The sequence below is a fragment of the Odontesthes bonariensis genome, chromosome 24, assembly GCF_027942865.1.
Source record: "Odontesthes bonariensis isolate fOdoBon6 chromosome 24, fOdoBon6.hap1, whole genome shotgun sequence".
In the NCBI taxonomy this organism is placed as follows: Eukaryota; Metazoa; Chordata; class Actinopteri; order Atheriniformes; family Atherinopsidae; genus Odontesthes; species Odontesthes bonariensis.
In genome coordinates, this window is record NC_134529.1 from 1054102 (window position 1) to 1065499 (window position 11398).

At 49.4% G+C, this 11398-nt stretch overlaps 1 protein-coding gene across 4 annotated transcripts in view; it reads left to right on the forward strand.

The window, feature by feature from the left end:
- Nucleotides 1-11146, forward strand: part of cep170bb (centrosomal protein 170Bb) — a 28687-nt gene extending 17541 nt beyond the window's left edge. Inside the window, exons 10-20 of one of the 4 annotated variants that reach the window (XM_075459311.1) lie at nt 364-540; nt 710-821; nt 928-2649; nt 3121-3361; nt 3437-3593; nt 4479-4520; nt 7473-7610; nt 8725-8813; nt 8899-8992; nt 9076-9127; nt 10439-11146. In XM_075459311.1, coding sequence (XP_075315426.1) covers nt 364-540; nt 710-821; nt 928-2649; nt 3121-3361; nt 3437-3593; nt 4479-4520; nt 7473-7610; nt 8725-8813; nt 8899-8992; nt 9076-9127; nt 10439-10623 — 3009 coding nt within the window. In that variant the 3' untranslated portion in view covers nt 10624-11146. The remainder of the gene's footprint in view (nt 1-363; nt 541-709; nt 822-927; nt 2650-3120; nt 3362-3436; nt 3594-4478; nt 4521-7472; nt 7611-8724; nt 8814-8898; nt 8993-9075; nt 9128-10438) is intronic. The other 3 variants (XM_075459308.1, XM_075459309.1, XM_075459310.1) reach the window with 3 other exon arrangements.
- Nucleotides 11147-11398: the final 252 nt, after the last annotated feature.

Here is an 11398-nt window from a genome sequence, read left to right on the forward strand (position 1 = left end):
AGCGCCCCCGGCTTTAAAGGTAGAATAACCCAACAGCGCCCCCGGCTTTAAAGGTAGAATAACCCAACAGCGCCCCCGGCTTTAAAGGTAGAATAACCCAACAGCGCCCCCGGCTTTAAAGGTAGAAATGCGGCGATGCTTTCCCGGCCTAAATGCGTTAAAATGTCTGAGCAGGTGGGTTCAGAAAAACTTCGGCAACAGGTCAAACATCACTGTTCCCTTGGAGGGTTTTTGAGTAAGAACAGATCAGCTGTGCTGTGGAAGCCCGTCAGCCAGTCTCTGAATGCATGAAACCTTCTTGTCCTTCTTGCTCCTTCCTGTTGCTGTGGCCCCGCCTCCTCATGCATGCTCTGTGTTCGACAGGTGTTTGGTGTCCTCGACTCTCCGGAGTACAGTGGTGTGACCTCAGGAGTCTATAGGCCTGTTATAAATGATGGCAAAGATGAGCAAGCTAACCCGCCTAGTGATGGTAGTACTGTGGACCCGTTGCATGGCTTTATTCCAGCTTCTGACAGCCGTCCCCCGTCCGGCCCCGTGCAGGTAACACTGGATCCCCACCCAGGGAAACACCTGTGCAGCATGTGGGGGTCCCAGTGAATGCAGACTGGTGATATTCCCCATTTCTCCTGATAATTATCTGTCATTGACACGGTCTTGTTGGACTCTTTGCTCGTCTTGTTGTTGTTGTTCACCGTGTTTTATCTTCTAGGTTCCAGCTCAAATAGTTGGTTTGGAGGGACCGAAGTGGGTTTCCCGTTGGGCGAGTCTGGCGGACAGCTATGAACCCGGGTCCACTCCGCCTCAGGGGGAATGCCTGGAAGGTGCTGATGACGTTCTGTGTGTAATGACATAAACATGATGTATGAGGCATCGGGCTTATGGCTTTAATGTTGGCACAAGTTGAAATAATGACACCTTGTTTCGCAGACTTGCGCTTCACGAGTCGCTCGGTGGGCGGTTACGACAACTCTGAGTCCGAGTCCAGCCACAGCTCCAGGACCAGAAGGCTGCTGCCGCAGGTGCCTCCAGAGAAGCTGGACGGCGTCCCCCCGAGCATCCTGATCCGACACGAATCTCACCAGGACCAGGAGCCTCCGGACAGGGTCTCCGGCCCTCCTCGCCCACAGGACTCCGTCCAGCGCCTGTCCGTGCAGGACGACGTGGACCCGGACAGCCTGAGCGATGCCAGTCGCTCCGACGATTTACCCGTTTTAGACAAAACAAAGAAGAATCCGGTCAGAGCCGGAGGTACGTCTCCAGGCTTCCCAGCTCCTCAGTTTAGAGTTCAGGAGAAAGTGTCTCCAACCACCAAATCCACCTCCTTCTACATCGGTTCTGAGGACTATGTGGGCAAACCGGATCAGGCACGGAGCCCGGTGCAGTCTGAGAGGACTCGAGACCCCCTCGCAAAAACTTCCCCCACCACCGTCCTGATCCGACACCTGAGTGGACACGAACCAAAGAGGACGGGCGTCAAACCCAACAGCTCCGCTCCGAACCTCCAGACTCAGGACAAGGACTCCGTCCCCGGTAAAGACGGTTGCTTATCGTCCTTCGTCCGTCAGGAGAGTTTCACCAAAGACCGGCCCAGCGACACCGTCCAGAGGAAGAAACTGCCCCACATCTCCAGCCACCCGTCCATCAGAGACATGGAGCAGAGGTCTGAGAACATGTTGGACACGCAGTCCCTCTTTCAGGAGTCTGAGGGAACTCTGTCTTCTCTGGACACAAAGTTCCCCTCGTCGGGTTCCGGTCGCAGCTCGAAGAAGGGCGGCGGCTCCTCCAGCCACGTGGACGACTCGCTTTCCGGCGAGTCGGACGTGGACACGGCGAGCACGGTGAGTCAGGTGAGCAGCAAAAACGCTCCGGTCAGCTCCGCCTGTAAGAAGCGCGGCACCATCAGCAGCCTTCAGAAGGAGAAGTCCTCCTCCAGCCCGTCCATCCAGGAGAAGGGGCGGCAGCTCAGCGCCCGCGAGCGGCTTTCTGAGAAACGCCGCAGCCAGCCGGCCGCCGAGGCTCCGAGCAAAGCCGAAGCGGCGAAGCGCCTGCAGATGCGCCGCAGCGCCGGGAACCGCGGCTCTCTGGATCTGTCCGAGGGCCAGCAGGGTCCAAACTGGACTGAAACCACATCGTCCGATCATGAAATCTCCCGTCCGTCCGGCCGCACAAAGAAGCTCACCGCGCCCCTTCAGAAGGAAGACAACGCAAAGACCCCAAAGACGACCAATCAGCAGGTTCTGACCCGTTCCAACAGCCTGTCGGCACCGAGGCCGACCCGGGCCTCCATGCTGCGGCGAGCCCGCCTGGGCGAGGCCTCGGATAACGAGGGCACCGAGACCGACCGGGCCTCCCAGAACTCCGACCACACGGCCGCGCCGCCCAAAGCGTCCGCGGAGGCGAAGAAGATGTCCAGGTTGGACATCTTAGCGATGCCCAGGAAGAGGACCGGCTCCTTCACGGCACCGAGCGACACCGAGACGTCCTCCACAAACCGCCCGGGTTTCTCCAACCGCAACTCCGAGTCCGTCGTCACCGCCAGGAAGACGTCGGTGGGAGACGCCCGCCAGGCGGCCAACAGAGGGGGCGGAGCTCCAGCCAAGCAACCGCTGACCCGCACCCGGTCCAGTGGAGCCAAGTACCCCAGCGGCGGTGAGTCCTGGCTTTGTTTTAAGATAAAGTTTCAAATGTAAAAAACTTCCAGGGCACTCTCTTCTTTAAGAATGATTAAAAACATCTTTATTTTACTTCCAAAGCACGAGTCCAAGCTGGGAATTCTCCACCTGAAATGGATATTTTCCATTTCAGGTGGAAATGGGTTAGGGTTACCCTAGGGTTACTTGCTCGGCCCGGCTCGGCCCGGCTCGGCCCGGCTCGGCCCGGCTCGGCCCGGCTCGGCCCGGCTCGGCCCGGCTCGGGTTCGGCTCGGGTCCGGCTCGGCCCGGCTCGGCCCGGCTCGGGTTCGGCTCGGGTCCGGCTCGGGTTCGGCTCGGGTCCGGCTCGGGTTCGGCTCGGCCCGGCTCGGGTTCGGCTCGGCCCGGCTCGGCCCGGCTCGGGTTCGGCTCGGGTCCGGTCCGGCTCGGTCCGGCTCGGGTCCGGCTCTAACAGGTTTGATGCCCTCAGGGTCCCGGCGCAGACAGAAGGACACAGACTTCTCTTCTTCCTCGGAGGACGACTACGACACCAACATCGGCTCTAAAACCAAACGCTCGTCCCATCCGACCTCCTCGGCCCCGCCGACACGCAGCCAGCGGAGACCGGCCACCAGAACCAAATCTGTCTCCGTGGAGACGGAGGAGGACGAGGACCCCAACGACCTGGACCCGTACCAGAACTGGTCCACGCACAGCGCTGAAATCGCCAAGTAAGTGATCCTCGCTGCCATTGGCCGCCATGTGACCCGAGCACGCCGTGATGTTTTCTGTGTGCTCCGCCGCAGGCTCAGCCAGGACCTGGCCAAAGATCTGGCCATCCTGGCCAAGGAGATCCACGACGTGGCCGGGGACGGAGACTCGCCGAGCTCCGGCATGGGCACCGCCACCTCCCCCAGCTCGCTGCCCAACACCCCGGCCTCCACCATCTCTGCCAGGGAGGAGGTGGGCCACGACCTCCGCCTCAGGGCTGCATCTGCCATATAAACCGGGAACATGCGCACATCTGTCCACATCTGTCCACAGACAGCAGGAGGCAGTCTGAGCTGCTCTGTGTTTACACAACATGGTTCCAGCTGTTTCCAGCTGCCTGATACACTGTAAAAAATCTAAATCTTACCAAGTATATTTGTCTCATTTCTAGTCAAAATATCTCATTATACTTCATATCAGACACAACTGCCTAACAAGCACCATTTCAGCCAGATATAGGGACTTGTTTTAATACAATACATCTGGAATATCTTGTTAAATGAAAAAGTCTTGAAAACAAATTGTTTTGATTCAAATTTCATATGAAACAAGCTTTTTTTTACATTTGAAGAGGTTTTTAAGCTAATTTTAAGATCACTTTTATCTCAAAAGTCCTAAATATCACATTTATTTCAAGAAATCTGCACAAGACGATTTTCACTAGTTCCATTGGCAGATTTTTTTGCTTATTTCAAGCAAAAAAGTCTTTTATTTGTTGTTTTTTTACTTATTTTTGGAGGGGCATTTTTTCCAGTGCAGATGCCTCCAGCTGTTTCCAGCTGTCACCTGGATAAATGTGCGCATGGTCCATCAGAACCCGAACAGACTCATCCCAGTGTTTACATTGATCAGCTGTTCCCAGTGTTTACATTGATCAGCTGTTCCCAGTGTTTCCATTGATCAGCTGTTCCCAGTGTTTACATTTATCAGCTGTTCCCAGTGTTTACATTGATCAGCTGTTCCCAGTGTTTACATTGATCAGCTGTTCTTTCACAGTTTGGTCTGAAGTGTGTTGGACCTGCAGGAGCTTCATCATGCTTCTGATCTCATGATTCATGTCTCTGTTCTGCTGCTCAGACGCCATCTTCTCCATCCCTCCGTGGGCTCCGCCCATCTCAGGTGTCCCCCTCTGACTCACCCCCCCTCTGCCCTGTGATTGGTCCCCTCTGACTCACCCCCCCTCTGCCCTGTGATTGGTCCCCTCCCCATCACTGATCCTAACACTTTTCCTCTCACAGTGTTGGATTGTTTTCAAGCACATTTAGATTTTTAAGCAGTTTTGTCTTAGATCCGAGCGGCCTGTTTGGAGGATCATTAGCAGCAGAACTACTGAGGTAACACAAACCAGATGTAAGCTGAACCACCGGATTCTAACCGCGCCGGCGGTTCTGCTGCCCCGGCCCGGTTCTCTTACACCACAGCCTAAATAAGGCTGAACCTACTTCAGCAGGTTCACACTCGTCTACATGTTATAGCGTTTCACTGCCACTTGGGGGCAGTCTCATAAAAATGTGGACTAATCAGAGCTTTGCTCTGCTCTTGGTTGTGTTGGTGCTGTTGTTGGTCCTTTAGCTTTGCTCAGTAGTTCTGTTGTTAATGAACTGACTCAGTAGTTCTGTTGTTAATGAACTCACTCAGTAGTTCTGTTGTTAATGAACTCACTCAGTAGTTCTGTTGTTAATGAACTGACTCAGTAGTTCTGTTGTTAATGAACTGACTCAGTAGTTCTGTTGTTAATGAACTGATTCAGTAGTTCTGTTGTTAATGAACTGACTCAGTAGTTCTGTTGTTAATGAACTGATTCAGTAGTTCTGTTGATAATGAAGAGATTCAGTAGTTCTGTTGTTAATGAACTGACTCAGTAGTTCTGTTGATAATGAAGAGATTCAGTAGTTCTGTTGTTAATGAACTCACTCAGTAGTTCTGTTGTTAATGAACTGACTCAGTAGTTCTGTTGTTAATGAACTGATTCAGTAGTTCTGTTGTTAATGAACTGACTCAGTAGTTCTGTTGTTAATGAACTGACTCAGTAGTTCTGTTGTTAATGAACTGATTCAGTAGTTCTGTTGTTAATGAACTGACTCAGTAGTTCTGTTGTTAATGAACTGACTCAGTAGTTCTGTTGTTAATGAACTGACTCAGTAGTTCTGTTGTTAATGAACTGACTCAGTAGTTCTGTTGTTAATGAACTCACTCAGTAGTTCTGTTGTTAATGAACTGATTCAGTAGTTCTGTTGTTAATGAACTCACTCAGTAGTTCTGTTGTTAATGAACTGATTCAGTAGTTCTGTTGTTAATGAACTGACTCAGTAGTTCTGTTGTTAATGAACTGATTCAGTAGTTCTGTTGTTAATGAACTGATTCAGTAGTTCTGTTGTTAATGAACTGATTCAGTAGTTCTGTTGTTAATGAACTGACTCAGTAGTTCTGTTGTTAATGAACTCACTCAGTAGTTCTGTTGTTAATGAACTGACTCAGTAGTTCTGTTGTTAATGAACTGACTCAGTAGTTCTGTTGTTAATGAACTCACTCAGTAGTTCTGTTGTTAATGAACTGATTCAGTAGTTCTGTTGTTAATGAACTCACTCAGTAGTCCTGTTGTTAATGAACTGACTCAGTAGTTCTGTTGATAATGAAGAGATTCAGTAGTTCTGTTGTTAATGAACTGATTCAGTAGTTCTGTTGTTAATGAACTGATTCAGTAGTTCTGTTGTTAATGAACTGACTCAGTAGTTCTGTTGTTAATGAACTGACTCAGTAGTTCTGTTGTTAATGAACTGATTCAGTAGTTGTGTTGTTAATGAACTAAGTAGTTCTGTTGTTAATGAACTGACTCAGTAGTTCTGTTGTTAATGAACTGACTCAGTAGTTGTGTTGTTAATGAACTGACTCAGTAGTTCTGTTGTTAATGAACTGACTCAGTAGTTGTGTTGTTAATGAACTAAGTAGTTCTGTTGTTAATGAACTGACTCAGTAGTTCTGTTGTTAATTAACTGATTCAGTAGTTCTGTTGTTAATGAACTGACTCAGTAGTTCTGTTGTTAATGAACAGATTCAGTAGTTCTGTTGTTAATGAACTGACTCAGTAGTTCTATTGTTAATGAACTGACTCAGTAGTTCTGTTGTTAATGAACTGATTCAGTAGTTCTGTTGTTAATGAACTGATTCAGTAGTTCTGTTGTTAATGAACTGACTCAGTAGTTCTGTTGTTAATGAACAGATTCAGTAGTTCTGTTGTTAATGAACTGACTCAGTAGTTCTGTTGTTAATGAACTGACTCAGTAGTTCTATTGTTAATGAACTGACTCAGTAGTTCTGTTGTTAATGAACTGATTCAGTAGTTCTGTTGTTAATGAACTGACTAAGTAGTTCTGTTGTTAATGAACAGACTCAGTAGTTCTGTTGTTAATGAACTGACTCAGTAGTTCTGTTGTTAATGAACTGATTCAGTAGTTCTGTTGTTAATGAACTGACTAAGTAGTTCTGTTGTTAATGAACAGATTCAGTAGTTCTGTTGTTAATGAACAGATTCAGTAGTTCTGTTGTTAATGAACAGACTCAGTAGTTCTGTTGTTAATGAACAGATTCAGTAGTTCTGTTGTTAATGAACTGACTCAGTTGTTCTGTTGTTAATGAACTGATTCAGTAGTTCTGTTGTTAATGAACTAACTCAGTAGTTCTGTTGTTAATGAACTGATTCAGTAGTTCTGTTGTTAATGAACTGACTCAGTAGTTCTGTTGTTAATGAACTGACTCAGTAGTTGTGTTGTTAATGAACTAAGTAGTTCTGTTGTTAATGAACTGACTCAGTAGTTCTGTTGTTAATGAACTGACTCAGTAGTTCTGTTGTTAATGAACTGACTCAGTAGTTCTGTTGTTAATGAACCTCCTGGTCCCCCGGATCATGGAGCTGGGTTCCCCAGCAGCACTGAAACTCACCGTCTCCCTCCACCATTGCAGCTGCATGCTGATTGGCTGCATGCGTTCACAGAGCACGGCGCCCGGCTGCTCGCCGGCTGGTTTGTGATGAACAGTTTAGGGGTCGGATCACTCCCTCTACTCTCTTTCCAGCTGGTCCAGCATATCCCTGAGGCCAGTTTAAACTACCAGAAGGTTCCTCCAGGTTCTGCTGCCGTCTCCGACCTGGACGCAAATATGAATGAGCCGGAGCCCGCTTCTAAGCAACGGCGTCCGTGGAACCGCGAAGAGGTCACTGTCTAATGCCCCTGAGGCCGCGCTCACATCGCAGCTCTGAGACGCCCAACCTGTGATGCTTCTTCACTCCTTCACCGGTTCAGTGACTCTCATTCTGAAAAATATTTAACCCCTTAACGCCTGAATTTATATAGCTGTATATAAAATAATGTTTTGTGTGTGTTTTAGCCTTTAAGTAGATGGTAAATAATGCTGAGATTATTAATTTCACATTTGCACAAAAAATAAATAGAAATTTTGGTATGTTGCAAATTTGCGACAACAGGCATCCTGGTCAATAATAATATAACAACAACACAGTAATATAACAGAGAAAAAACAATATTTTTTATTCACACTTTTTTTAACATATTTATTTATATAAATCTGCAACAGGAAATAAGTCCATCACTTTGCGGTCCCACTAGAAACAAGTGCCATCTCAGCTGGTTGATTGAGTCAAACAGTTTGTAGCATATATGCGACAATAGGCGTTAAGGGGTTGAAGAAAAAGAAATTAAATAGTTTATTGTGCACATCACAGAGAGTTCCTGCTGTTAGAATAAAGAGGAAATGATTCTCAGTCTCCTCTGACCTCCTATGAAACAGGATCTGAAGCATCAGCACTCAGTGAAAGCTGTCCCAGCGTCCTGTTCATGATGAGCTGGAGTCCAGACAACTGGGCCATGTTCCTGCTCAGAGCTGATATATGGCTTCCTCCTGGTTGGAGAGGCTGAACCTGTGGATGCTGCTGTTACACCCAACCCTGACACCCTCACCTGTCAGCAGGTAACCTGCTGGTGGGAGCGGCTTCCAGAACGCTGTTCCTGTAGACACTGTAAACTCTTTCTGTCTTCCTGTGACTCCAGAACAACTTTCACTGAGTGCTGCTGCAGCAGGTTCTACGTTTATCAGCTGCCAGCGCATCATGAGCAGTCTGTAAAGCTCCGGTTTGGCCTGAAGGTGGCGCTGCAGCCAGCAGCTGGGAGTGAAGCAGCGGATCTGCGGTGTGAACGCGGCCACATCTGCTCAGCTCTCTCTGAACGTTGACTGCTGCAGGCGGTGTGCTGGGAGGTCGGTGATGGTGCAGCTGCTCTGAGCTCACCTTCCTCCTCTGTGACTCTTTCAGGTGATCCTGGACAACTTGATGCTGAACCCGGTGTCCCAGCTGTCTCAGGCCATCCGGGAGAACACGGAGCAGCTGGCAGAGAAGATGAAGTAAGCTTTGCTGTCTGCAGCTGAAGGTCCAGTCCATGTTTCTGCTGCCGGTTTACTTCAGGTTCTGGTTTCCTGTCTGTCTCAGGGTTCTGTTTCAGAACAAGGCGGAAGTCTGGGAGGAGATCGAAGCGAAGGTCAACGCTGAGAACGAAGTCCCCATCCTGAAAACTTCCAACAAGGTTCCTCTGCAGCTCTGTCAGTTTTTAACAGTGAGCCTCGGTGTTTGAGCCCTTCTGAACCTGTTCTCTGCCTCCTGTTGCAGGAAATAACCTCCATCCTGAAGGAGCTGAGAAGAGTTCAGCGGCAGCTCGAAGGTTGGTTCCAAGGTTTCATTCTTTCTGAGATTGTTCTGCGGCAATCCAAAAACTCATCGCTCAGCTGTTCCATACATCCTGTTTTCAAAGTGAAATCCTTTGTTTCATCCTTCTGTCTCTGATTTCTGTCTCACAAACTTGACATTCAGATATTTAGCTGTTTACATAATGTTGTCCAGGGTTAGAGTTACCCTACCCTACCCTAACCTAACCCTAACCTACCCTACACTAACCCTAACCCTACCCTACCCTACCCTACTCTACACTAACCCTAACCTTACCCTACCCTACCCTAACCTAACCCTAACCTACCCTACACTAACCCTACTCTACCCTACCCTAACCTAACCTAACCTACCCTAACCTAACCCTAACCTACCCTACCCTAACCTAACCTAACCCTAACCTAATCTACCCTACCCTACCCTAACCTAACCTACCCTAACCTAACCTAACCCTACCCTACCCTACACTAACCCTAATATACCCTACCCTAACCTAACCCCACCCTAACCTACCCTACCCTACCCTACCCTACCCTAACCTACCCCAACCTAACCTAACCTAACCCTAACCTAACCTACCCTACACTAACCCTAATCTAATCTACCCTACCCTAACCTAACCTACCCTAACCTAACCCCACCCTAACCTACACTACCCTAACCCTAACCCTACCCTAACCCTTACCCTACCCTAACCCTAACCCTACCCTACCCTAACCTAACCTAACCCTAACCTAACCTAACCTAACCCTAACCTACCCTACACTAACCCTAATCTAATCTACCCTACCCTAACCCTAACCTAACCTAACCTAACCCTACCCTACCCTACACTAACCCTACTCTACGCTACCCTAACCTAACCTAACCCCACCCTAACCTACCCTAACCCTAACCCTACCCTACCCTACCCTAACCCTACCCTACCGTACACTAACCCTAATCTACCCTACCCTACCCTAACCTAACCCCACCCTAACCTACCCTAACCTAACCCTACCCTACCCTACCCTACACTAACCCTACTCTACCCTACCCTACCCTATCCATCCCATCTCTGAAGCCAACATATAATATAATATAATATAATATAATAATAATAATAATATAACATCTCCCTCCATGTTGTTCTGTTTGGCTTTGCTGACCGTCCTCTCGTGTCTTTCTGGATGAATTCATCAGATCTTCACTCATTCTAACTCGTCTTTACTCCCTGATATTTCATGGTTTTTGGATCCTGTTTGACTTTATATTTTTTATAACTTACTGTGTCCTCCTCATGAATAACTCTGTGTCCTCGCTGCAGTCATAAACACCATCGTGGAGCCCGGCGGCGGCCTTCAGGCTGCAGCCGTTGGGACGTCGACTCTCGCTCAGACCCGACCGTCCTCCAAGGAGAAGAAGCCCGGCACCAAACCCCGAAGCTCCAACGCCAACGAAAGCACCAAGCGAGCGCCCCGGGGGCCCGACGGCGCCCACCACGTGGCCTGAGCAGGCCACCGTAGCACCTGTGGACCGGAGCGGTGCATCCACGCTGCCACAGGTCAGCTGACGGTCACATGGGAAATGTTTTAGGCCCAGAGGCTGAAACTGTCAGCAACACTCAAAGTTTCACTGTCCCACAATCCATTGCAACCTTTCATAGACTTGGATAGCTCCAGGTTCCTAAACTCCGTCAGCATTGCTTGTTTTGGGTCACTGTTGCTAAAGATGAGTCTCTATTTAACGAACAGATTCCCCCGAAATTAAACGATTTTGTACAGCTGAATCGAGCTCCATCTGTTCAGGTTGTGCAATGCATTGTGGGACAGAACCTCAGCAGCACAACTCCCAGTCTCACGTCTGATCAGAACATTGTTCAGAGCCGGACTCGGACTGGTCTTTACAGGAAGCTGCGGGTGGCGTGGATGCACCGAGGCTCCCAGGCTCCCCCTCCCAATGAACACGTGGGAGGGGCCACAGTGTGGGTGGGAGGGGCCACAGCGCAGCTGGGAGGGGCCAAAGCGTAGCTGGGAAGGGGCACAGTGTAACTGGGAGGGGCCACAGCTCAGCTGGGAGGGGCCACAGCGTAGCTGGGAGGGGCCACAGTGTAACTGGGAGGGGCTACATCTCAGCTGGGAGGGGCCACAGCGCAGCTGGGAGGGGCCACAGTGCAGCTGGGAGGGGCCACAGCTCAGCTGGGAGGGGCCACAGTGCAGCTCGCTGCTTTCACACCGCACAAGCTCAACAAAAAGAAGCAGCTGCTTTCATCACAGTGTTATGTGGA